The sequence below is a fragment of the Ailuropoda melanoleuca genome, chromosome 4, assembly GCF_002007445.2.
Source record: "Ailuropoda melanoleuca isolate Jingjing chromosome 4, ASM200744v2, whole genome shotgun sequence".
NCBI classification, from domain to species: domain Eukaryota; kingdom Metazoa; phylum Chordata; class Mammalia; order Carnivora; family Ursidae; genus Ailuropoda; species Ailuropoda melanoleuca.
Window position 1 is genome coordinate 19795810 of NC_048221.1, and position 27897 is coordinate 19823706.

The 27897-nt window shown below is 40.5% G+C and overlaps 1 protein-coding gene and 1 pseudogene across 2 annotated transcripts in view; one reads left to right on the forward strand and one right to left on the reverse strand.

Moving 5' to 3' along the window:
- Positions 1–27897, forward strand: part of RAD54L2 (RAD54 like 2) — a 102560-nt gene that overhangs the window by 52160 nt on the left and 22503 nt on the right. For both annotated transcript variants that reach the window (XM_034658388.1, XM_034658389.1), the window contains exons 4-7: positions 24979–25180; positions 26161–26300; positions 26875–26991; positions 27306–27532. In XM_034658388.1, coding sequence (XP_034514279.1) covers positions 24979–25180; positions 26161–26300; positions 26875–26991; positions 27306–27532 — 686 coding nt within the window. The remainder of the gene's footprint in view (positions 1–24978; positions 25181–26160; positions 26301–26874; positions 26992–27305; positions 27533–27897) is intronic.
- LOC105237512 lies at positions 18421–18631 on the reverse strand (annotated as a pseudogene).

Below are 27897 nucleotides of genomic sequence, written 5' to 3' on the forward strand. Positions count from 1 at the left end.
TTCCTGTCCTCCTTTTCTGTGTGCCAGGCTTAAAGACACAAAGGGGCAGAGTTTGGGTATGCGGAGGGCAGAAGATTGCTTTGTAAATCTGCCATCAGGATAACGTGTCAGATATTGACCTAGTTGTTCAGAGTGACTTTGAAGGACCGTTAACCTTCCTTCCCAATAATCCAGGGGGTGGGAGCTTCTGATTGTGGTTTTAATTTGCATTTCCCTGATTACTTAAAATCTTAGCCTTTTTCCATATGCTTATGACCAATTTCACTTTTGTGAAGTGTCCGAACACATTTTTTGGAACACTTTTCTTTCCTTTCATCTATTTCTTAATTTATAGAAATTCTTCATATCTGGATATGGGTCTTATTGGGTACGCATAAACACACATCTTTCCCTTCTATATTGCTTGATTTTTTACCCTCTTGTGTTTTCTTTTCTTTCTTTTTTTTTTTTCAGTTTTATGCTCCTTTTTAAATTGTATTTTTGATGAATAGATGTTTTAATTATAATGAAATCAAATTTATTTTTTCCCTTTATGTTTAGTTCTTTAGGGTTACCCCAAGGTCATAAAGATATTCTGCTATTTTCTAGAAGCTTTAAATGTTTTACCTTCACATTTAGGTCAGTGATCCATCATGAATTGATTTTTGTATGGTATGAAGTAGTAGGGGTCAAGGTTCATCCCTCTCTTCCCCAAATATGATTATCTAATTGATCCAGCACTCTGCATCGCATTTTCTTGTACCTTTTGTTGTAAACTGGGGCACAGTGAATATGTCGCTCTGTCTTTGAACTCTGTTTTTCTTCCATATAACTTTCATGAAGGGAAATGGGAGTAGAGGAGAAATTATGCAGTGTGGTGGCTAAGAGCATGAGCTCTGGAGACAGATCAATCACCTGGGTTCAAACCCTCTCTTTACTACTTACAGCTTTTTGAGCAAGTTTCCTTATGTGTAAAGTGGGAATAATTGTAGCATCATCTACTTAATAGAGCTATTTTGAGGCATGAGTTAGTGTCATTTATGTATGTATGTATGTTTGTAGACTCCATGCCCAGCGTGGAGCCCAATGCCAGGCTCACACTCGACTGAGATCGAGACCTCAGCCGAGAGTAAGTGTCTGACACTTAACTCACTGAGCCACCCAGGCGCCCCAGCGTTTATAATATTTGTAACATGAATAAATCTAACTGGTAACAAGCATTACTGGTGGGGTGAGCCCCAGTGCTTCTGGGAGCAGTGCTAGTGACTGGAACAGTTATTGTATGCCCTCAGGCATGACTGGGGATGCAGTGCAGTGGGTCCACTTTTAGCAGGGCTCACCACAGACCTGGTGCTCGGACTACAGCCATTCACAAACTGCTTCGTCTCTCGTGGCTTCAGAGTTCCCAGCAGCCCTCCTGAAGGGAAGGTCTTTAAGTATTTTCTAAATTGTCTTCTGAAGTCTTAAAGTAGTCTTCGGTCCAATTTAGAGTACAGAAGCAGGATGTGCCAGTTTTAAATAAAATTCCCCAAACAGCATACCAAGAGAGAAAGCAGCAGTTATTAACCTTTTCTCCACAGATATCTTGACAGGCACTGCAGCCTAGCAATGTTGGGCACACACTGAAATAAAAATAAAAAGGAAGAAACCTAGAAAAGGCTTTCGAGAGGCTAACCTTCAGTCAGAGACCTGAAAGAGTATGGGTCAGAAGTAAATTAGAATCTAACACATACCTGTTAGATAAGGAGATGGGGAAAGAGGGACGTAGCATCCTGCTTTTGAGACTAGAGAGCATGGAGCGGAGGGTTTGTGGGTGGAGGGAGGTACTTGGTGGTCAGAGAGAAGGCTGGAGGCTAGCCATCAGGAAAGGCCTGATGGATTTCAGATTTTATCCTAAGGGCAGAAGGGACAATTTTAAAGTGTTTTAAAAGATCCTGGGTGGGTAGAGACTGACTGGAGCAGATTCAGAAAGCTCACTCTTTCAGCAGTGTGGATTGCAGGGGGAACACTCAGGAGGCAGGGACACTCTGGAGGCCAGAGCAGGAACCAGACCAAGTGGTACAGTGGTGTGGAGAGAAGAAGAGAGGGACATTTAGGTATCTTCTTCAGGCACAGAATTCATGACTAAATGTGAGGAGAGGAGAGAAGGAAGGATGAGGCTTTCTTCCTTGACAGTGACCGAGTGTGGTGGAGGTCTTGAGAATTGCTGCTCTGTGGGGTGCAGGGTGCCGGGAGAGCCACGGTGGAGTGCTCTTTCACCATAGAGACTTTGTATTTCTGTTCTTAGCCACTCTTTTTTTAATTGTCCCCTTCACCCATCAGGAAGCAAGGCTGCAGTGTACTTCTGGATAAGTACATATTTTCTTTGCATTTTTACAGCCCCACAGAAAAGGTTTGTTGTTTTATTTTTAATATGAATGGTCAGAAAGGGCCTTACCTTTCTCTGATCAGATTTACCCTCTAGCCTTTTTTTTTTTTTTTTTAAAGATTTTGTTTATTTATTCGACAGATATAGAGACAGCCAGAGAGAGAGGGAACACAAAGCAGGGGGAGTGGGAGGAAGAAGCAGGCTCATAGCAGAGGAGCCTGATGTGGGGCTCGATCCCATAACACCAGGATCACGCCCTGAGCCGAAGGCAGAAGCCCAACCGCTGTGCCACCCAGGCGCCCTTACCCTCTAGCCTTTTGTATTCATAGAGTTAACATTTAAGGTTACAACGAACAAGACTGTTCCGAAGGTCTGTGATGTGCGCTAGTTGATTATTTTGCCAAGGTGTGACTTTCAGTGATGCTCTCTTGAGGCTGGGCTCTGGGGACTGATCATTGGGCCTTGCCAGCCACGGCATCTGCTTCCCAACCTACCCTGTTCTCTGCTCTCAGATCAGAAATTCTGATCATAGGAGTCTGAAGGGATCATTTAAATGTTTCAGTTATACACAAATGCATTTTGTGGAGGAAATCATGTGCTGTAGCAGGATTCTTTAATTGGGGCATTTTATGAAGGTATCTTCTCTCTTTCCTCCTGTGCTTTCCCACCATGACATCTGTCGTGAAGTCTGATCGACTTCTGTGCTTTTGAAACCCCAGTCTTTGTTCATAGTCTCTTCTTAACTAATGAATTCTGGGAATTTTGTGGTTTTTATTTGTTGTGGTTTGTAGCCTCAGTGCTTCAAAGTGTTCATTGGTAGACTGGAAGAGTAAAAGGAGTTCTGTTGATTACCCTGCCATACAGGTTACTAGCGTGTTTTTGTTTGTCCATTGGACCAGTTTTACTGTCTTCTTCACTCTTAGGTTAACACGTGCAAGAACAGATTTTGGAGGATTATCACTTTAGTGTGTGTGCCCGAGTCCTCTCTCAAAAGAAACAAAATGAGCTGTTGGTATTTATTTCTCTTTGCTCATTCCCTCTTCAAAGAAGTAGCGCTTATGCTGTCCTAGTTTCCTCTTGCTTGTTGTGGACACCCTTACATGGGGCCCTAGTGGAGTTTGCATGTTATAGAAAGATTAGTAAGTTATTCTGTGCTTCTGCCACTATTTAAAATGGATTTCCAGATGGGGGAATGGGTGGGGCTTTACCAGCCTGAGCTCCAGAGGGAGGGGCCACAGGTCCCCAAGGCCACAAATAGGCTTGTTCTCTTCATTCTTCTTTTAAAACCCCCCACTTTGGGGATGCAGAGATCCTGTTTGCCCCTCTAAATCTCAGCTCTCAGGCTCAATGGCGATGCCAGGAGATTGCTTTCCCGCGTCCTTGAGAGAGGCTTGCCAGTTGGAGTCCCCGTGAAGAGCAGGAAACCCAGCGTGGCCTGACATGGCCCTTCAGCCAGCTCCAGTTCTGACACCTCTTTCTGGTTATATAACATCAAGCAGCTGCAGCTTCCGGAACCACTTTATTCCTTGTAGTGCTGAACAGCAGGTGGAGGAAGCACTGACCCTTTAGTGATTCTTAAGTTTCCAGGAATAATTTGAGTGTTTAATTTGAGTGTTTAATTCTATCTTTATTTCTTCCATGTTTGAATTACTCATACTTTGGGAAACAAGCAAGGAAACATTCCATTGCTTCTGTCTTCCCATTAAGATCCTTAGCCTATTCTTTTTTGCTGGAGAGATTAAGAGACCTTTGGAAGTAAAATTGTAAGCGGAAATTTTGAGGAAAGAATGGCCAGTCTGTTATCACTTGAGGCCCTTACCAGAGTCTGGAAGGCAGAACCCCGCCCCACCGCATCCCTTGCCGCAGGCAGCTGGTCGAAGGGTTGATAGGTGCTTCAGTCACCAGGTGCCTTGGCTCAGGTATTGGTCTTGGATGGGCTGCGGCTGGTTTCAGATAGGCTTCAGCTCTTTCTCCACCTTCACACCCTGGGCACTGGGGTTTCCTTTCCTTAATGTGTTGTGATGGCTAGGTGTGGGGTTGCTTCTGGAATTTGGGGGGTGGAAGGATGGTATAAATCAGGCTGAGTGTGTGATTCAGCATTCATGTTTAGCATGAAGACTTCAGTTAAGGAGAGACAAAATTAGCATATGTTTTCTCATGGCTGATGGAATAATAAAGTTGTGTGATTGGAGAAAGGGGAGAAATACTTCAAGAACCAGCTTAAATTTCTGAAGTAATGATTTCAGTTTTGACTACTAGAGGTACTGAAGTTTTTCAGATTTATAACTGTTCTTTATTATATTCTGGATATACTAATCCTTTGCTGTTTATATTGTAATATATAGCATCTAGTCTGTGGCTTATCTCTTAACATCATTCATAGTGTTCTTTGTTGTAAAAGATATAATTTTATTGTAGCTTAAATAAGCTTTTCCATTGTTTGATAGTCATTTATTTCACGGGTGAAAAAGTAAGAGGACATAGGAGAGGCGTATTTTAAAGATTGGAATGTGGTTTTCATCAGCATCTTTTGTTTTATTTGGATTTTTAAATTTTGATTTTATGAAATTATTTTAGAGATTACCTTGTCTGAAAGACTTTAGTAGAGCCAGGCATTTGCTTTACATTTTCTTATAACTCCTTAAATGTTCTTCAGAAATTAGGCTAGACTCTTCCAAGCTATCAGCCTTTGTCTGTCTTCTTTTCCACCTTTTACTCAGAGGTTCCTGCTTTCCTGCTTTGCTGAGAACCCAGTAATCCTTACCTGTGGTTGCAGAGATGGCCAAAAATCATCATGATGCTGAGCAGAATCAAAATTAAATCGGTCTGCAGCACAGGGCTAGAATTTGAGATTGGTTGAAAAGATGTGTAGTTGTGTTTACAAATGATTGTTTCTTTATAGTTTTTGCCTTGGTTGTGCTAAAAGCAGTGGTTCTTAACAGGGAGTGGTTTTGTTCCCAAAGGGACATTTGGCAATGTCTGGAGACATTTTTGGTTGTCACAACTGGGAAGGTGTGACTACAGTCTGGCCAGGGATGCTGCTAAACCTCCCACAAAGCACAGGACAGTCTTCCACAACAAAGCATTATCCAGTCTAAAATGTCAGCAGTGCTGAGGTTGAGAAGCCCTGTGCAGGCTTGGTATCTGAAAATTATTTGCATTTGTTCCCCTCCCCTGTGAGGGCCAAGTGGGAAGGCTGGCTGTTTCTTTTCTTCATGTCTTAGGTTGTTTCATGAGTTACAATGCTATTGGTTCCCTCCCTCTCAGATCTCATTTTTAAAAATGTGTTTAATTTAGAATCTACTGATGCTTTTTAGTATTAATACTGTGAAGATTTATTCTTCCCAAGGAGCAAGTATGATGAGAATTTTTTTTTCCTCTCCGTCTGACTTCCATGACTATTTTGAAGGTGAATCACATTTTGGCTTGCGTGAGTTTTAAACTTTTTAAGGCCTATTGGCAAATATTTTGGTTTACCATTACATTTATACAGTCAGGGAACCTTGGTCCCAGAGAACCGTCAGTGTGTTTCTACGTATGATAAACATATTTAATAAAATCTGATACACTTCAGTAGATTTTTTATTCCTATATATTTTTCTCTAGTAGCAATTTTTAAAATATTCATTCATTTATTTATTTTAAAGAGAGAGAGAGAGTGTCTGTGCCCATGCGTGCCAGGCAAGGGGAGGGACAGGGGAAGAGGGAGAAGGTGGAGGCCCACTCCCCGCTGAATGCGGAGCCAGCCACGGGGCTTGATCCTACAACCCTGAGATAATCACCTAAGCCCAAATCAAGAGTTGGTTGCTTAACCGACTGAGCCACTCAGGTGCCCCTCTAGTAGCAATTTTTATAAAAGCAAGCTTTCATTAAAAAAAATTCAAGACATTTTTTTGAGCCTCTCTTATGTGGCAGGCATTTTAAGTTTGGCTTTAGAGATACAGCGGTGAATGAGATGGACAGAATCCCTGCCCTGAAGGAACTACAGTCTAGAAGGAGAGACAAATGATAAGTGTTGAATCAGGTTATTAAAGTAAATTCAGGTTTTGATAAGAACCATGTAGACCAAGGAAGAGAAAGAGCCCCAGGGGTAGGGAGGAAGGGTCTACTTTAGCCAGGGTGGTGGGGGGGCGGGGCTCTCTGAGGATGTAGCATTATGCTTATCTTTTCTAAAGAACCAACTTTTGGTTTTGTTTTGCTCTTAAAGTAGTTTTTCTATTTCATTCATCTGCTCTTACCATTATTTTTGTTGTTTTTTTAAAGTCAGCTCTACACCCTGTGTGGAGCCCAATGCAGGACTTGAACTCAGAACCCTGAGATCAAGACCTGCACTGAGATTAAGAGTCAGACGCTTAACTGACTGAGCCACCCAGGCGCCCCATCTGGTCTTATCTTTATTGTTTTCTTCCTACTACTTTCTTTAGGTTTAATTCCCTGTTTTTCTAATTTTGGNCTGTGCCACCCAGGTGCCCCGCTTTTTCTAATTTTTGAGAAGAAAATTTACAACATTGGTTTTCACTATTATTTTTTGACACTGATTTTAGGCTGTGGATTTACGTTTAAGTATGACTTTAACAATATCACAGATTTTTTAAAAATCAATTTTAGGGGGTGCCTGGGTGGCCCAGTCAGTTAAGTGTCTGCTTTCAGCTCAGGTTGTGATCCTAGGATCCTGGGATCAGCCCCACATCAGGCTCCCTGCTCAGCAGGGAGTCTGGTTCTTCCTCTCCCTCTGCCTCTCCCCCTGCTCATGCTCTCTCTCTCAAATAAATAGATAAAATCTTTTTTAAAAAATCAATTTTACTATATAATTTACATACGGTAAAATTCACATCTTCTTCATGTATAGATTGATGACTGTTGACAAATATGATTGCCCTGATAAAGATATAGAAAATAACCCATTTTTCCAGAAAGTTCTCTCATGCCCATTTGTAGTCAGTTTTCTGGGCAACCACTTGAACTGATTTCTGTCATTATAGATTGGCTTTGCCTGTTAAAGAATTTCATATAAATGGAATTATATAGTACATAATCTTTTGTGTTTAGCTTCTTGCTCACCATAGTGTCTGTGAGATTCATCTGTTGTTGCACATGTCCCTAGTTTGTTTTTATTGTCGAGTAGTAGTCCAGTTGCAAAAAGTTAAATACAACTTGTTTAACCATTTACCTGTTGATAGACATTTAATCTAACGAGTAAACCTGTTCTGACCATTCCTGTGAAGTTGACTTGGTTTTTAATAATTAGAGGTAGGTTTTCGTTTCCCTTGGATAAAATACCAAGATATGAATTGCTGTGGTAGGTATATGTTTAACTTTATTAGAAACTGCCGGAATGTTTTCCAAAGTGGTTGCTCCACTTTACACTCCTGCCAGTAGTGGGTGAGAATTCCAGGTGCTCCATATCCCTGTGAGCACTTGGTATGCTCATGTAGCCAAGTGCAGGGGTGCAAGAGCACCTGGCTCCAGGGTCCCAAACAGAGCAGGTTTGGCCACTTGCTGCTGACAAAATCAGGCAGAGAGATTAGTGGTGGTGAAACAAGAAAGGAATTTATTTTAGTGATGCCAACATGGGGTAGTTAGTGGACTATCATCCCAAAGCTGTCTCCAAAGTGCTGAAAATAATTCCAGGTTTATATAAGGAAAATGTGGGACAAAGGTCAGTGGGTCTGTGCAGGTGAGCAGTGAAGGTCAAGTCAGTCATTGTCTTGGGGTCAATCACTGCCAGAGCTCTTGCTGGCTCAGGACAGTCCTTACTGCTTGAAGTGCGGTAGTTCTGGTTCGCATCAGGCGATGCTTTTGCCTGCAGGGTCTTTTGCCTGAGTTAAGCGATAAGCTGGAAAGAAGAACTTAATCAGTTGGAAATTTTGAGGTCAAAATGGAAGTAGTTGAAGTCCTCTTCCTCCCATCAGTATTATTATATGTGCTGCCAGAGTATTATTAATTTTAGCTATTTTAGTGATTATCAAGTAGCATCTGATTGTAGTTTAAATGTGTATTTCCCTAACACCTTTCCATTTGTTCATTGAACATTTGTATATCTCTTTTGTGGAATATTTGTTTCTCCTCTTTTGCTTTTCTTATGGGGTTGTTTGTCATCTTATTGAGTTGTAGAGATTTTAAGGAATGTATTCTAGGGGTGTCTGGGTCGCTCAGTCGCTTAAGCGTATGGCTCTTGATTTCAGCTTGGGTCATGATCTCAGGGTTGTGAGATCAAGCCCCACGTTGGCCACTGCTCAGTGCAGTCTGCTTAAGATGCTCTCTCTCCCTCTCCCTCTGCCCACCTTCCCCCCCGACCACATGCGTACACTCTCTCTAAATAAATAAATAAAATCTTTAAAAAGAGAGAATATATTCTAGATACAGGTCTTTTATCAGATATATATAGATATACACATACACTGTTAATGTTTTTTTAAGACTACAAGACTGTGACTTGTCATTTTTCTTTTAAAGATACCTTTTGAAGAGCAGAAATTTTTAATGTTGAAGAAGCACACTTTATCAGTTTTCCCCTTGTGGTTCAAGCTTTTTGTGTCCTGCTTAAGAAATCTTTACTTACCCTAAAGTTGCAAATATTTTCTACTAGAAGTTTGATAGTTTAAGTTTTTATGTTTAGGCCTTGATCCATTTTGAATTGTTCTTTCTGTATGATATGGAATGAGGTGAGGATTGTATCTATTGCAGATGGTGTGTTGCAAAGATTATCTTTCTCCATTGAATTACTTTGGTACCTTTGTAAAGAATCAATTGACTATAAATGTGCAGTCTAATTCTGGATGGTATTACATTAATAACTATATCCTTATTCAAAATTATAATTACTGTAGTTTGAATCAGGTAGTACAAGAATTCCAGCTTCATTTTGTCTTAAAAAATATTTTGATTACTCTAGGACCTTTGCATTTTCATAAAAATTTTAGACTCATCAATCTCAGTTGCAGTCAGATAGTGGCCATGGTTAAATAGCAAACAAGGTGGAAGTACTTGCCTTTTATGCTAGCCTTGGAAGTTACAGTATCACTTCTGTGTTATTCTTTTGGTTATAACCAAGTCATAAGCCCACCCAGATTCAAAAGAAAAAGATTAAAATCTACTTCTCAATAGGAGGAGGATCAAGGTCAAGCTGTAGGAAAGCACTGGAATAAAAGATACTATTGCATTCATCTTTGGAAAAAACTGTCTGCCACATTTTACCCTCTGGCCACAATAATTCATATCATCCCACATGAAAAATACACTGCCCCCTCAAGACCCCCAGAGTTTTATCCCAGTACAGCATCAGCTTATAGTCCAAGATCTTGTCCTCTTAACTCAGATCTATGTGTGAATGTGGCTTTCAGTTGGAGTTTCTTGAGTTCACTCCTGTAGTACAGTTTCTCTTATCTGAAGACTTTTATGAACTAAAGAGACCAGTTAGCTGCCCCTCCACCAACTTAAGATGTTATGGGGACAAGATGGATACTCTCATTCAAAAGATGGGGCAGAGGAAGTGGGGGAGAGAGAAGGGAATGAGGCACACAGAAGTCATTGATCTATAGCAGTTCTAAAATCCCTAGCTGAGCACATTTTGCTAGTTCCTTGATTAGAATTCAGTATTACTTATTGGGAACTCAGTTTTTCTCCAGAGCTTTTGGTGTTATCCTCTAGGATCTTAGTTCTGCCTTCTGAATAATCCTTCCATTTCACAAAAAGTAACCTGGATTACAGTTGAACCCCAGCTTGCAGACTGCCTCTAGAAGTTTGAGGGTCCAAACCCTTTTTTCATTTTGTATTGTTTATATCCCTTCCAGTTCAGGCTTATACATTTCCTTTATAAACTTGTATATCAGTATAAAATCCACTTCATTAGACAAAAGATATACCCATAAATCTCTTCAAGATAATTTCTTTTCTGGTTGGCCTTCCTGGGAAGCTGCTATAGGATAATACTCCAAGATTTTTCTAAGTTTTGTTTTTTAACAGAAGATCTGCTAGGCATGCCTGCAGAATCTTCAGGAGGCCTTTTGTCTGAAAAGATCTATGAGGCACTACTTTAAGTATTTCTGAGATCATAACAAAGGATCTTACAGGTCTACTCTGGATTCGATTTCAATTTTCCATGTGTGTTTTTATTTTATTTTATTTATTAGAGAGAGAGTATGTGTGCACAAGCGAGACAGTGTGCATGAGCAGGGGAAGGAGCAGAGAGAAAGGGACAAGCAGACTCCCCATTGAGCGTGGAGCCCAGTGCGAGCCAATCCCAGGACCCTGAGATCATGACCTAAACTGAAGTCAAACACTTAACGGACTTAGCCAGGTGCCCCGTTAATTTTCCATGTTACTGCTGGTGATAGAGTTGCTAAACTTTCTGAAACAGTGTTTCTTTTCCTTTAGCTTCCTATAACATTTTCCTTTGAACCTTCATCTGTAATCAGCTTGAGGCCCTTTGGGCTTTTATGACCAGTCTCCTCACTAGCTTCCACTTACCACTTGACCTCAAACACGAGACCATAGTTTAATTTTTTATTGAATTTTTAATTTTTATATCCCCAAGTACCAAGTTTCTGTTTCAGTTACTAATACTATGTCATAAGTTCCCCCTGAACTTAAGTGATTTAAGACAATAACATTTATTATTTCACATGGTTACTGCTTGGCTGACAGTCCTAACATCTAGGCCATCAAGATTTCCCTCCCTCTCTCCGTTCCTTCCTAAAGTAAAGTCTGTACCCAGTGTAGGGCTCCAGCTCACCACCCCAAAATCAAGAGTTGCAAGCTCTACTTACTAAGCCAGTCGGGCACCCCTAGATTTCTTTTGATTGAATTTTTCTTGACTATGGTTATTTTTCCTGTTTCTTTGCATATCTGGTGATTTTTGATTAAATAAAATGGTCTTTGTGCATAATATAGTGTACATGTTCTGCATTCTGTTATCTTCCTCTAAAGAGCATTCATTTGAATTTTAGTAGGCAGTTCAGTTATTGATAGATCCCTTTGAACTTGTGAAGTCTTGGTTTTATGCCATTTTAGTACCAATCTGAAAAACCTGAGATGCTTCCCAGTTTAATTTGGTAGGACTCAATGTCTAAATTCTGTCTTCTTGCAGACCATGTCAGGGCTTGGTTTTAGCCTTTGTTAGGGAGGATGTAGTATAGGTCTTACTCTAGAGTGGGGTTCTTACACCTAAGGACAGCCTGTCTTTTGTCTCAGCTGGGTGGTAGGTGTGTTATATAAGATGTTAATGAGATCTTTCATCTCTGACAAGTCTAGAACTCCCCAGTTCCCCTGACACTTCTCTTTCCCTAGCTTTGTTAGACTTCTAGTATCTCTGTTTTGCTCTCATTGTGGCTAGATACATACTCTGAATGATTTCACGTGTTTAGAATTTGTTGAGGTTTGCTTTATGATGCAGTAAATGGGCGGTTTTGATAAATGATGCATAAGCTGTTGAAAAGAATGTGTGTTTTGTCATTGTCAAGCGAAGTGTTCTAAATATGTTTGTTAATTCAGGTTTGTTGTTTCATTCAGTTCTTGTATGGCCTTACCAGTATTTTTGTCTCTTGGCTCTTACTCTTTTTTTTTTTTTCCTTTTTTAGATTTTATTAATTTATTTGAGAGAGAGAGAGAGACAGCCAGAGAGGGAGGGAACACAAGCAGGGGGAGTGGGAGAGGAAGAAGCAGTCTTCCCAGCGGAGCAGGGAGACCGATGTGGGGCTCAATCCCAGGACTCTGGGATCACGCCCTGAGCCGAAGGCAGGTGCTTAACGACTGAGCCACCTAGGTGCCCCTTGGCTCTTAGTCTTGAAAGAGGCATGGCAGTCTTTCATTATGATTGTGCATTTCTGTATCTCTTGTTTCAGTTTTGTCAGTTTTGATGTATCTTGAGGCTAAGGTATGTGTGCATACAAATTTGATACTGTTTAATCTTCTTTGTACATTGGCCTTTTGTCATTTTCAAACATCCCTTTTTATTTCTAGTATGCTTCTTACTCTAATGTCTCTTTCACCTGATATTAGTATAGATATGTTGGCTTTTAGTTAGCATTTCTTAGTGTCTTTTTTTCAACTTTTCCCCCCACTCTCTTTCAACTTTTTTCCTATTATTTAAGTTGTTTTTCATGCTAGCACCAGTTAGTTGGGTTTTGTTTATTTAATCCAGTCTAACAATTTTAGTCTTTTAATTGGAACATTTAGTTCATTTATATTTAATGTAATTATTGGTATAGCTGTATTAAAATTTATCATCTTGGTATTTATTTTCTATCTCATCCTCTGTCTTGTTCTTTTTCTTCCTTTGGATTAATCAAGTTTTGTTTTTGTATTTTGGGTTTTTTAATGATTCAGTTTTCTCCCTACAGGCTTGTTATACAGTCTTTCACTATGCTTTTAGTGGTTATCCTAGATTACAGTATGCATCCTTGTCTAATACAAATCATTGCTTTTATTACTTCCCCAACTATATTAGAATCTTAGAACCTTTTTTTAATTTTTTTTAAAAAAATTATTTATTTATTTGAGAGAGAGTACAAGGAGGAAGAACAGAGGGAGAGGGAGAGAGAATCTCAAGCAGACTGTGATGAGCGCAGAGCCTGATGTGGTGCTGTATCTCACCACCCTGAGATCACGACCTGAGCCAAAACCAAGAGTCAGACGCTTAACCAACTGCACTATGCAGATGCCCCAACTTAGAACATTCTAAATCTGTTTACCTCTTTCCTGTGTTTTATGCTATATGTCCTTATTTTAATTCTACACATTTTAAATGCCACAAAATGTTGCTTTTTCCTAGTCAGTATTTATATTTTCCATACATAGACACTTTGTGTTCTTTTTAATTTTTGGGAGTTTATTTGAGCAAACATCAAATCAGGTAGTGCCAGTTGGAAATGGTTAGGAGCACTTCCCTTTTTGTTGTTTTTCATTCCTTCCTTCATTTCTGTTTTTTGTCCGAGATCATTTTCTTTCTGTCTAAAGGATTTCCTTTGGTGTTTATTTTTGGGTACGTATCTTGGCAACAAATTTAATCTGTGTTTTTGTTTGTCTGAAAGTTGCTTTATTTTGCCCTCACTTTTGAGGATGTATTAGCTGGTACAAAATTCTAGGTTGCCAGTTATTTTCTTTCAAAACTTAGAACTTTTCCACTGTCTTCTAGTGTCTTTCATGTCTCAAGAATCCATTGTTATTGTTGCTCCTTTGAAGGTGATGTGTTCTCCCCCACTCATGACTGCTTATACAGTTTTTTCTTTGTTATTAGTTTTTGACACTTTTGCTATATAATCTCCCTAGGAATGGTTTTTGTTGTGTTTTTGTTTTTTTTTCTGTTTATCCTACCTGTCATCCACAGAGCTTCTTGATTCCGGTTACTATATATGTTGTTTCTAGCATATCTCTTTGATTCTGTTTCCTTTTTTTAAATTTATTTTTAAAATTCACATTCAATTAACATATAATGTATTATTGGTTTCAGAGGTAGAGGTCAGTGATTCAGCAGTCTTATATAATACCCAGTGCTCAGTACATCACGTGCCCTCCTTAATGTCTATCACCCAGTTACTCCTTCTTCCCATCCACCTCCCCTCCAGCAACCCTCAGTTTGTTTCCTATGATTAAAAGTCTCTTATGGTTTGTCTCCCTCTCTGGTTTCATCTTGTTTTATTTTTTCCTCTCTTCCCTTATGATCCTCTGTTTTGTTTCTTAAATCCCACATAACAGTGAGAATTTATTCTCTCTTTTTAAATATATTCTGATTATCTGGTGGCATTATCCATCTTTTCATTTATTTTCTCCATTTATTTCTTTGTTTTTTTACACATTTTATCAGTTGTTTTTTGTTTCTTGTTTTGTTTTTGTTTTTTAGTATCTAGATCACCAGTGATTCTGGTTCTGTTGTCTGTTTTTCCCTTTTAATTTTTGATCAGTTGATCTTGTCTCTTGGTATAGCTGGTAATTTTTCACTGAATGGTGGGCAGTGTATATAAAAGATTATAGAGACTATGGATGATATCTTTAGAGAGGGTTTCCTTTTTCTTTTCTAGTCACATATAGTGGGGCTGATAACCTTAATCCAGCAGGACAAAGCTGAATAAATGCTGATCATAGTTTAGAAGGCTTTGTTTACTTCTGGCACATCCCTGTTTCTAGAGTGTAGCCATCCCATAAGTTCCAACTGAGAGCCAGGATGTTCACTGGGACCATGATGGTTCCTAAATTCGAATCCTCATCTTCTCTGCACCTCAAGATTGCAGAAACATCTGCTCTGCTTTTCAGTGGTTTTCTGCTTAGCTTCTTAATATCCCATCTCACTCAGCTTTAGAGTGAAGTAAGTGACTTGAATGGAAATGAACTGAGTTTTTGGCTCAATTCTGCCTTTCGCATTTCACCAGGATCATGGTCCCTCATGTCTTTAAGTTTTGTCTTTTTAGTCCAATGAAGTTATCAAAAGTTCTTCTGGTTTCTTTGCTTCTTATTAACAGCCCTCTGTTTGGGTGACTCTCAGCTTGCCCCAGCAATCAGACTTGGCTTAAGAGGGGAATAAATGGCAGCAGAATGCTGGCTTATGTCTTCTTGATTTTCCTTTCTCTGTAATCTCCTCCCTTTTACTTCTGATCCTCTCAGCATCTCTTCAGTGCCTTCAAAAGGCTTTGTTGTTGTTCTTTTTTTTTTTTTTTAATAACATATTTCTAGCTATTCTTAGTGCAAGCGTTGGTTTGCCTCAAGCTATTCCACCTTAGCTGGAAGCAGAAGCACCAAGCCAACATTTAAAAATATGTATATATTCTAGGGGCCCCTGGGTGGCACAGCGGTTAAGCATCTGCCTTCAGCTCAGGGCGTGATCCCGGCGTTCTGGGATCGAGCCCCACATCAGGCTCTTCCGCTGTGAGCCTGCTTCTTCCTCTCCCACTCCCCCTGCTTGTGTTCCCTCTCTCGCTGGCTGTCTCTATCTCTGTGGAATAAATAAATAAAATCTTTTAAAAAATAAAATAAAATAAAAATATGTATATATTCTTATTGAGGTATATGTAAGTCACCATTTTGAAGTGTACAATTCAGTGATTTTTAGTATATCAAGGTTGTTGAACCATCACCACTGTCTAAGTTCAGAACCTTTTCAAAACCCCAAAAAGAAACCCCCTTATCCATAGGCATTCACTCCCAGTCCCTGGCAACCACTATCCTACTTCTGTCTATAAAGATTTACTTGTTCTGGACATTTTTATAAATGAAATAATACAATACGAGGCCTTTTGTGTCAGACTTCTTTAACTTAGCATAATGACTAAGCCAGCTGTGTGTGTTAAAATATATGTAACATAAAATTTACCATTTTAGCCACTTTAATTTTTTATTTTTGAAGTAGGCTCCATGCCCAGCATGGAGCCCAACACAGGGCTTGAACTCATGACCCTGAGATCAAGACTGGAGCTGAGATCAAGAGTTGGATGAACAACTGACTAAGCCACCAAGGCACCCTATTTTAGCCATCTTAAAGTGTAGCATATAGTGGCATTAAGTAAATTTTCATTGTTCTGTGACCATCACCACCAGCCATCACCAAAACTTTTTCATCATCCATATTTAAACTCTGTACCCATTAAACCATCACTCCATTACTTTTTCTTCCTAGCCCTTGGGAACCACCATCCTACTTTTTGTCTTTATGATTTTAACTACTTTAAGTACCTCATATAGATGGAATAGTATTTGTCCTTTTCTGACTGAACTATTTCATTTAATATAATGTCCTCAAGATTTACTCATACTGTAGCGTGTGTCAGATTTCCTTCCTTTTTAAGGCTGTATACTATTCCATTGTATGCATATATCACATTTTGCTTATCCCTTCACCCATCAGTGGATACTCGGGTTGTTCCACATCTTAGCTCTTATAAATAATGATGTTATGAAGATGGCTGTGTGTCATGTCAAGATCCAATGTTTTAACTTTTTGAGGACTTGCCATACTGTTTTCCATAGCAGCTGTGTCATTGTACATTCTTGCCAGTAGTGCACAAGGGTTCTGATTTCTCCACATTCTTGCTAATGCTGGTTCTTTGTTTCTTTGGTAGTAGCCATCCTAAATGGCTGTGAGGTGATATGTTACTGTAGTGTCAATTTATGTTTCCCTAGTGATTAGTGATTTGAAGCATCTTTTTAGGTGCTTATTGGCCATGTATAGATCTTCTTCGGAGAAATGTCTATTTATATCCTTTGCCATTTTTGAATCAGTTTGGTTTTGTTCTTTGGTTTTGGAGTCTTAGGAGTTCTTTTTATATTCTGGATATTAATCCCTCATTGGATACATGACTTGCAAATGTTTACTCCCATTCCATGGGTCTTTTCATTCTGTTGATAGTGTCTTTTCATGCCCACAATTTTAAATTTTCATGAAGTCCAGTTTGTCTTTTTTTTTCTTTTATTGCCTGTGTCTTTGGTTTCCTATTCAAGAGATCATTGCCAAATCCAGTGTCAAGTTTTCCCCTATGTTTTCCTCTAAGTTTCATATAATCTTAGATTTTACATTTAGGTCTTTGATCCATTTTGACTTAATTTTTGTATATGGTATAAGGTAAGGGTCCAGTTTCATTCTTCTGCATGTGGGTATTTGGTTTTCCCAGCACCACTTGCTAAAGAGACTGTCCTTTTCCTGTGAATGGTATTGGCACTCCTGTTGAAAATCCTTTGACCACATATGTGAGGGTTTATTTCTGTGCTCTCTGTCCTATTTCATTGGTCTGTATGGCTGTCTTTATGCCAGTTCCACATTGTTTTGATTACTGTAGCTTCATAGTAAGTTTTGAAATCAGGAAGTGTGTGTCCTTCTTTGTTCTTTTTCAGAATTATTTTTGCCTGTTTTTGTAAACAGAATTGTGCTGGAACACAGCTGTGCTTGTTCACTTACATGTTTATGTATGGCTGCTTTTGAGCTACTCTGGTGAAGTTGAGTAGTTACGACAGAGACCTATGACCCACAAAACCTAAAGTATTTACTATCAGGCTTTTTATAGAAAAAGCTTACCAATATCTGAACCTTTAAACTCTTTGTTCATTTCTCCAACTGTAGTGGATTATATCACAAATAAGTAAATCAAAAGGAAAAATAATTTGTACAAAGATATTTATGCCACTATAGATACAAATAAAAACCAAGAAATAGCCTGAATGTCAAAGCATTCTGTGATATACTGGTAGCCTGCCATTAAAATGATGAGTATGTGGACTATGTCAAAGAAACATTTATATCTATGTAACATGTGACCAAAACAGAACACAAAGTGATGTGTATTCATTGGTTACTGGTATAAAATATACAAATGTATATTAACAAATGTGGAAAAGTTGAGATCTAAATAGTTTAGAGATTAGTGCTTATTATATTTTATCTTCTGTTAAGACTTCTAAAATTAAAATAGTCGTGAAGTTTTATTCTGGAAAATCTCTAACGAAATAGAAAAAGATACAATAGTAAAATGAACCCTGTATTGCCAGTATTCTCTTCAGTAGTCGTGAATACAAGGCTAGTCTTGTTTCATTTGTTCCCCCCAACCTTGGATTATTTGGACGTAGATCTGTAATGTTGTAACATTTTATCTGTAAACTTCAGAGTGTATTTACTGTATCTTCTAACATAAAGTCCTAGAAACAAATGCAAAAATAAACACAATACCATTATCACAACTAAATATTTTAAATCAGTAATTCCTTACATCATGAAATATCTGGATAATCCCCGATTATCTTTTAAAGATTATTTTTACTGTTATTTCATTAAAATCCCTGCAAATTCCACATTTAGTTCATTTGTCTTTTAATCTCTTTAATCTGAGCTTTTCCTACCTTTTTCATTTTCTTTTTTTCCTTGCAACTTATTTGCAGAAGAAAAGGATTCACTTGTTACTGTAGTTTCATACATTTCTAGATTTTGCTGGTTGCATCCTGGTGGTCTTGCTTTTAACAAATTTAGCTTAATTCTTTTGTTTTCTAAAAATCATGGATATTATTTTTATTACACTGTGAGCTGATTCAAATACATCAGTACATTGTCAGCTGGTTTTTTGCTTGGAAATCAGCTCCTTGGTTGTTCTAATACTGCTTTAACCACGTCTTGGTGTCTCAGCGAAGAGTGCCTTAGTTCGCCTGGAAATCTACCACAGGTACAGGCTGCTGCTGAAATCGCTTCGGGTACAGATGACACTCTTGGTTGTTCAGTGAGGCTGTCCTTCTGCGTTTGACTTGGACTTCTACCTATGGTACGTGCTGTCCTGTAGTCTATCTCAGGTGTAAGCGGTCCCTGGCCCGCTCCATCACACCATTGATCGCTCCTCAGAACAGAGTGTCAGGCATCTCCAGTGGCCACTCCACTCTGTCAACATGGTCCTTTTTTCCTGTATTTTTGCAAACTGATAGTGAGATCTCAGGTATGTTGAGATTCAAGTAATGTTTTGGCACACATATGTAATAGTTGTGGTGTATACATCCTGTTGCATCACATCAGGAGGCATATGGTAAGACTTAGAATTCACTGAGCTTTGTTTATACAGATGGGATTGGGAAGGAAGAAAAGAGAGAGCCCTGGAAGTGTTTGTACCTTATACCCCCGTGAGTGAAAGAGAGATTTTTCTTTCAATGTTCCTCATTTGCCTAGTCACATTTGTCGTGGTGGTGTTCATAACTTATTCCTGAGAAGCTTATGTAAGTGTTCGTTGGTGTTTATATAACTCTGGTGATTGCTGCTCACAGCTGGCTCACGTGAAGGAGAAAGTTCAGGGGTATTTGTGAACAGATCTGATTCTGATCCTGAATTTGGGTGGTAATAATCATTGACTTTTAAACCACATGTCCCTTTACCTCCTTTTTGACCCTTTTCTCTTTTTCCTTAGTGGCTTTTGGTGGATCATATTCCAGAATTTTAGGGAGGGCTATTTTTTGAAAGTTGAATTAATGATTTTGATTAGGTCGTAAATTCACATGGTTCATTATTCAGAAGATAGAAAAGAGCATGCAGTGGAAAGTTACATTTTGACTTGGAGAAAAATTAATTATAGAAATTTTGAAATAATAGTTTATTATTAAGAATAGTCTAAGCTGTGGTATATACTATGTTATGTAAAACCCAGAAACTTTGTAATAAGCAATCACAAAGCAGCAATGAAGCACTCTTAAAACATTGACTCACATGACAACAAACTTTAAATATTAGTACATCTGTAACTAAAGCTCTTTAACAAGCAAACAGTAGCTGTTGAATCCAGAAGCTGAAGATTCATTCAAAGAATACTGATTGGTAAGGAGCTGGTTTAGACCTGTATCCTCTGTGTAAGGGAGAAATCTGTGTCTGAGCTAAGTGTACATGAGAATTGTATATACTGTGATCATTTTAAAATTGCTACTGTACTTGGCCACATTCAATACTGGGTCAGACAGGAATGCAAAGCTAGGCCTTACAAGTTGGAATGTTTGATTGTGAATTCGTCTGTGATATTGAAAGGTTATCAGATTCTGTTCTTCTCCGCCCAGAAACAGCCCACTCTGTAAGGCAGAAACCAGAAAAAGGAAATATTAACAGTTAGCAACAAATTCCCACTGCCCAGTAGATCGAGTTCAGACCCCTTGACCTGACATTCAAGGCCTGCCCTCTATACTCTGACTCTGTCCTATCTGCCTACTTTCTGACCTTGATTCCAACTGTTCCTCCAAGTGGTTACTCAATAAATTTGCTTGTGAAATAGAAACAAAAGGCCTTAAGGCCAGGAGAACATCAAATTTCATTATCAGAACCAGGTCAGAGGACCTAGCAAAGTACCAAGTTGAGGTGTGCCAACCCAGCCTCAAGTATAATTGTGTAGGGCAAACTGCAGTGTTGGTAGAAGCAGCCCTTTAGCAAGAGATATCCCCTCTTAGGGACTCTGCTGTCCAGCTGCCTATTCCTTTGGGAGGAAGATTGGATAGCCTCCCCCTTCAGGAGGGAAGAACTGAGGGCTCTGAGTTAGGAGAGAGGTGACAGTAATATTATGTGACAGTGCCATGGAAGTATTAGCTCTTTGGAGGGGTGGGGGTCCTGAAGCAATGGTAGTTGTTCTTAAGGAAAACAGAATTGCTGACCTTTCCTCTTATAGTGCTTCAGGTAGAAATAGGAGAGGACTGTTAGAGGGGAGGGTAGCCAGTCAGACTTGCAGATCCTCTTTTAGTTCTCATGTCTGGCTGGACATATAAGCAGCAGCACCTCACTTTCTCAGTGGGTGGAAAATGTCCAGGAGCCAAAGCTTGTGTTGTATTCCCGGTGCTTCTTGACACCCTGGACTCTGCTGTCTTTGGGAGGCCTTTTGTAAAAGGCCTGCTGTGGATCCTGTGGTAACAGAGAGGGGACTGTGATGTTTTAACCTCTCGCTTCTGTTAATGGTATTGCATTGTCCCCTCATGAACATTTCTTGTCTGGTGCCTCCCTTAGCTGTTTCCCCTTTGCTCTTCGAAAAGCAAGTTATCTACCTAAAAACCTTCAGTGGTCTCTCAGTGTGAGGGCCAGGGAAGCTGCTTCCACTGCTGCTGCAGAAGAGTGAATCAACCCAGGTACTCACATGTGAGTGTGTGTATTTGTGCACACATGTCCACACCCACTACCCCCCTCCAGCCCCAGATTTTACATTGGCCACATTAGCTTCCTCTTCCCGCCCAGACAGTTGTCAGTGGAATGTAGAAGGCTAGGAAGAAAGGGCCTTGGAAGTAGCCCTCCCCGGGACAGGGTTTGACATCTGTGCCAGCATCTCAGAGGGATCTTGGTTCTACACCTCAGTCTGCTTTGGATGGGGGGCTCCTAGGGAGAGACAGGGAAGTGGCTGTTGGGTCGGAAGGCCCTTCCTGCTGCTGTTTTGCTTTATTAATTCTAGCCAGTATTAAACTGCATGTATTTTTCCAACTATTCCACCTTGTTTAAAGTATCTATTCCTTTTGCTTATGTTCTTATATCTGCCTAGAATGTTCTTTCTTTCCTTTTACTAGTTGACGCCTACTTATTATATTAGATTAAACCCTGGTTTCACCTCTCCCAAGGAAGCACCCTGCCCCCCATGCCCAGTCCTAGGCAAGGCTGGTTTGGGTATCCTTTCCCCAAGTGTTGTTGCTGTTAGGACCTCACCTCATGTGTTTCCCCATTTGGACCATTCCATGGGGCCTTCGTACAGGGCCTGGTACTCAAATGCTCCTATGTGTGTTAGGCTAAACTAAAAGGCAGAAGGCAGGAGAAGCCAACAGTGGCTAGTTTGTGGTAGTCTCATGTGGGGAGGTTTAGAATGAAGATGTGGTCTACAGTCTCATGGGGCTGGTGTGTGTGTGTGTGTGTATACATGTGTACACATATGCACATGTGTATGTGTAAGAAATGCTCATTTTATAAGAACAATGCAGTTTGTGTCATTTCTGCTTCTTTTGCTTTCTTATTTCTGATTTTTGATTAGGATGTATAGTTAAAGTTTGAATTTTCCACATAAATAAATACTGCTGCCCAGCATGGCTAACTAAGCTCTGTAGCTTTGTTTGCTCCTAGACCGTTCAGTGTGGTTGGGAGTATGGCATTCCATGGAGTGTGGCAGACCTGGGTTTAAAGAATATTTTCCCTAAAAGAACTGTTGACATCCCCATTTTACAAATGTGGGGAACTGTGGCTCAGAGAAGTTGAACCTGTGAACATAGAGCTAGTAAGTGGCAGAGCCAGGATTCAACACTAGCGCTGCCTGACCATGAAGCTCATTCTGTTAACTGTCTGCTTCTGTTTTCCTGCTGGTTTCCTATATACCCAAAGGCAAGCTATTTCTTTTTTTACTTTTTAGGGCTTCAGTTTCTCAAATTTAGAATGACGGGAGCAAAATTCACCTTGCAGTTCTCATAAGAAAGAAAGGAGATAAGAAACCAAACTCATTCCTTGTACCTGGAATGGTAGTAGTCCTAGGAAAAGCAGCAGCTGTTCTATATGGTGTTTACTACGTGCTGAACATTGTTTAGCCACTTTGTCTAGGCTATCTCACATAACCATCTCCTCAACTGTCAGGCTGAGGAATAGCATGACAGTTTTAATTCCCTTTTTGTAATTGATGAACAAATAAGGGATAGCTGGTGTTCACACCCCAGAAGTCTGGTTTCAGTGTCCATGTGAACCCCTATGCCCGGTTATCTCTCAGGAAACATTAGTTCCCAACTCCATGCTGTTCTAGAACCTGACGTCCATATGAAAGAGACCATAAGGAACCCACAGTGGTAATAGGGGCTATACCAAGCCACAGAAGATAAGCAGTGATGGAGTGTATGGGACACTCAGGATTCTGTGACTTGGCCACTGGCTGATGAGATGGTCCATTTGTTATTTTTTGGTGATTAAGTGCACATGATGATAACTCTTGATACCTCTTTCTTTTGGTTGGGGGACATCAGCTTACTGGTTCACTCCTTGAAGTCTATGGCAACACTGTCTCCCTTTACCAAAGCCTACAGCGTTCAGTGTTTCTTACCCCATTGGCACCTGACTCCATACTGATATAAACAAATATTGAATATATAAATAAGGGAGAAGGGATAGATCTTCCTTACAGAAGAATTCCAAATAATAAATGTAGACGTAAAGAGGGAAATAGAAAACCACTTCTAGAACACCATAGTAAGAATTTCTGTAGGTAAGATCCACTGATGAATGTTAAAATTAGTGGGTAAATTTTAAGAAACTGGGTATTTGCATTCTCAAGGCCTCACAGTCCCCTACCACCACAGATGTTTGCTTATGATTTTGACATATGTCCAGAAATTCTTTGATGCCCTTCTCTTAGGAAATAGTGCTTAATTCTCTTCCCCTTGAATGTGGGCTGGGCTTAGTGATTTGCTTCTAATGAATAAAATATGGAAAGGGGAATATAGTAATTTTACAGTGGAGAAATCTGGCAGACACCACTTTAAACAAGTGATGTCACCAGTAATAAGTCATGTTGATAGGCTGTATCCTGATAAGATATGATGAGAAGGACACTTTACTTCTGTGGTATTCTTCCCCCACAAACCATAACTCTATCTGATCATGAGAAAACATCAGATGCTCAAATTAGGGGACAGTCTACAAAACACCTGACCAGTACTTTTCAAAAAATTGTCAAGGTCATGAAAGACAAGAATAGACTGAGAAACTGCCACAGTTTAGAGAGACTGAGACATGAGAGCTAGATGCAATATGATATCCAGGATGGAATCCTGTAGCAGAAAAAGGACATTAGTGGAAAACTGGTGAAATCCAAATAAAGTTTAGAGTTTAGTTAAAAACATGGGATGCCTGGGTGGTATGGTTGATTGAGCGTCCGACTCTTGACTTTGGCTCAGGTTGTGATCTTGGGGTCATGGGATCAAGCCCCACATCGGGCTCTGTGCTCAGCATGGAGTCTGCTTGAGATTCTCTCTCCCTCTCCCTCTGCCCCTCCCACTCGTGCTCTCTCTCTCTAAAATAAATAAGCAAATCTTTAAAGTTTAGTTAAAAACAAACAAAAATCATCCCACCAAAACCCCAGACTTCCTGAGTCCTTCCTGCCTGAGAGCCAAGTGGCATTGATCAGCACATCTCAGTTACAGCATTTATGTTCTAGCTCTAAATTGCTCTTACCTTTAGGAAAGACTTTTTGGTTGTGTACTTCTTGTGTCTGGGAGGCTCTGGTGGATTTGGAGACAGGCTTATGGTCTGTGTGACTTCCAAAGACTGCCCATCCCGTAAACAGAATGCCACTCAGTAGACTGAGGAAGAGGCATGTGCACACGGACCCTCCGCCAACCCTAGTCCTTGCTGGTGTTGGAAGCCACAAATGACATTCCCTCTGCCAGGAATTTCCTCTTTTCCCCTCCTCAAGACAATACCTTTAGACATTCTCACCTTCCAAGGCTTCACTCACATTTTACCTCTCATATAATTCCTTGTGTGATCACACCACAAAGTAGTGTCTTTCATAGTCCTGTGACCCTAAGGCAGTTATTCTTGATTTAGCTAATTATCTCTGGCTGGAAAAATGATGTCTTATATTTTTAAGTTCTTTAGGTCAGTTAGGCTGCCCTTCCTGTGGTGTTTAGCACACTTTGCCTTATTATGTCTAGAAAACAAACTCCTTGCAAGGAAGAAGTCTTACAGACATCCCTTGAAGCATCTTGGACAGTGTTTGCCATGTTGTAGGCCCTCATTGAATGGCCAGTGAATTGAAGGTGTAAACGCTTTAAGACACTGAAAGGAAGGCTATTCCCCTTGTTGGCAGATGAGACACAAGTGAGTCTGAGCTGTATTTGGAACCCGTTGTTCCTTTCAGAGCATTCTGAGGCCATGAAGTTTCCTCGCTCTGATCAGAGTGCTAAATTAGAGCAAGAGTGATGGCTAGCATTTGTTGTGAGCCTACTTTTGGAGCAGGCTTGGTTCTAGACATGCACACTATTTAGTCCTCATAACAACTCTGAAATGTAGGCATCACTACTCTTATTTTATAGATCAGTCCACTGAGATTCAGAGAGCTATAAGTCATTTGCCTTAGCTTACCAACTAATAAGTTGCTGAATTGAGATTTGAACCCAGGTGTGCCTGGCATCAGAACCCACTTTTCTCCCCGTAAAGGTCAGTCCCTGGCACTTCTCTCCCTTTGTCTTTTCAGACCCATCCCTGGAAGACATGTGTGGCACTGAGTGTGCCCAGCTGGAGGAAGATGGGCAGCGGCCACCGCGGTGCACTTCAACTACCTCATCTCAGTCTGAGCCTTCAGAGCAGCTTAGGCGCCACCACGGCAAGAGCCTAGCCTCCGAGGACCCCAAAAAGAAGAGAGCTCAGAAGCCCTCCCACATGAGGAGAAACATACGGTAGGCTGTGCTAAGGGTAAGAGGAGAAGGGAAGGAGTAGACGTATTACCTCCATTTGAAGGCTGTCAGTAGGAGGACTGGTTTGAGCAGGAGAGTCCCCTTTCCAAAGAAGAAAAGTGTAAGCTCTGTGCCCCATTTAGTAGTGGAGATGCAGCTCGGGACCACCCCAGGCTGTCAGAGGTTGTGGGGCAAACGTGGTGGGTGCTCAGGCTGTGTAGGGGAGTCTCCTACTCTCTGGAGGCCGCCCCAGGATGATAGGGTACTCTGGTTGGATTCTGTTTTTTCCTTTATTTTTCCCTTACGTTTCAAAACAAGAGGAGATAAAAGAAGTTGAATTCTCATTTTCTTAGAGCTCAACTTCGGTTGGCAGGGGACTGTCTGATCCAAAGCAGGGCTTTTTCCTTGAACTAAGTGAATGGCAGATGTGAGCTTCCTTAACTGTCCAAATCCTCCATAGCCCTTCCTCTGTCACAGCCCTTCCTTCTTTTGCTGTTGAAAGGAGATCAATGAGATCTTTTTCTCCTCTACCCTCATCTTTTTTTTTTTTTTTAACATAATGATAGCTTAAAAATTTTACTCAAAGTTTGGGAAATAAAGATGCAGAATTGTCTATAAGCCTACTTTCCCACATAACAACTCTATTTTTTTATACTGTTTTTCAACTTAATCATGAATTATTCTGTTTTACTCTTGATCTGTTATGTGCAAAGATGAGTCTTCCAGGGCATGTCTCAGGAAGTTACATAATATGAAAAAATGCTAGCCCAGAATCACCTGAGCCTTGAAGTTCCCCCCACCTTTTTTTTTTTTTTTTTTTTTTTTTAAAACCTTACCTGTTGCATGGATGTGTGGGACTGACGGGGCTTCTCTTTCTCCTGTCTCAGATCTGTGAGCTCAGCAATGAGCTCTTTAGCTTGACATTATGTTGCCCAAATCTCAAGTAACCCAACCCAAGTGCTCACTCTTATTGTAATGTTTAGAAAGCTGCTCCGGGAGGATCAGTTGGAGCCCGTTACCAAAGCAGCACAACAGGAAGAGTTGGAAAGAAGGAAACGCCTGGAGCAGCAGAGGAAGGATTATGCAGCCCCCATTCCTACAGTTCCCCTGGAGTTCCTTCCTGGTAAGCAGCGGAGATGGTGGGAAAGGCCCTGAAGTGTAGGGAAAAGAGGCCTTGGGCACACAGTGGTGAAGGGCAGATCTGAAATAACACTGTGGCCTCTGAGGAATCTTTTTGAATCATTCAGTTTCTTAGGAGCAAATGATCAGAAACATCTAAAAAGTTACGGCTGACTTAGTGGGTAGAGCGTAGGACTCTTGATCTCAGGGTTGTGAGTTCAAGCCCCATGTTGGGTGTATTCTTTACTTAAAAAGATAGTAATAATAATGTGTGTGTGTGGGGGGGTTTAACGTACTCCTCAGACTAATCTTATTTAAATTTTTTCTCCCATAAGTTTGTATCTTAACATGCCAAGGGATTAGGATCTTCTCTAGTGGTCAGGTGGACACCAGGAGGTAAAAACCAGTAAAGACAAGAGAAGTTAGGGAACTGAGGGTATTTGGGACACCCCTCTACTTCTCTCCTCAGGGGATAGTCCCCTTGAGACTAACAAAGGAAGAAGGCTGATAAGTCATTTGGAGCGATAGGTTTGAGTTAAATGTGGTTTTGACATTCCCTTCCATCTTTCCTTCCCTAGAGGAAATTGTCTTAAGAGCAAGCGATGGTCCCCAGCTGCCTCCTCGGGTCCTGGCCCAGGAAGTAATTTGTTTGGACAGCAGCAGTGGCAGTGAGGATGAAAAAAGCAGTCGAGATGGTAAGGTCAAGCCAGAGGTGCCTCCACTTCCTCCTGACTCAATGTTCACCCTGAGTAATTGGCTGTACCTCTGAATAGAAATCAGTCCTTCCCCATATGGTTTGGGGTCTGACTGTCACAAGTGTCCCTGAGTCTCCTTGTAAATGTAGGGTTTTCCCTTGTCTTAACTTGAAGCTGGAAGAGAGAAATAATAAAGCTCAAAATTTTACAAGTGATGACATTCTAACTTTGTTTCCATGCTGTAGTGCTTTAATGATGGGCAGTAAATTATCTCCGCTCTCTGGGTTTTTGTTTTGTTTTGTTGGCTGTCTCAGAGGTGATTGAACTGAGCTCTGGAGAGGAGGACACTCTGCACATTGTGGACAGCAGTGAGTCTGTCAGTGAGGAGGATGAGGAAGAGGAGAAGGGTGGCACCCATGTGAATGACATCTTAAACCAGCGCGATGCTCTGGGGCGGGTCCTCGTCAACCTGAACCACCCCCCAGAGGAGGAGAATGTCTTTCTGGCCCCGCAGTTGGCACGGGCAGTGAAACCTCATCAGGTGCAGCAAATCTTGACTCTTTGTTTCCTTTCAGCTTCCTTGCTGAGAGCATCACCTGCTGGTCGTTTTTAGCATCACAGCCTATGAAGTACTTGCTTGGGTCCTCGAGCATCGGAAGGGCCCGATCTTTCCTCCTAGCAGTTGATGCTTCAGGATCTCTGGTGAATGGGAAGGGCAAGCCTTAGGTTTGCCCTATTGTGTAGAAAGTGCTGGATCTCTTGGCTTAATGATCTTGAGCTTCCCTCTGTGAGATCTGCAAGACTGATTGAGATGCTGTCTGGAGGGCAGTGCTTTGATTAGGAAATTGATTTGATTCTGGAAGTAGTTCTAGAGGAGATTTAAGAGTCAAAAGTCTGAGGGACTTT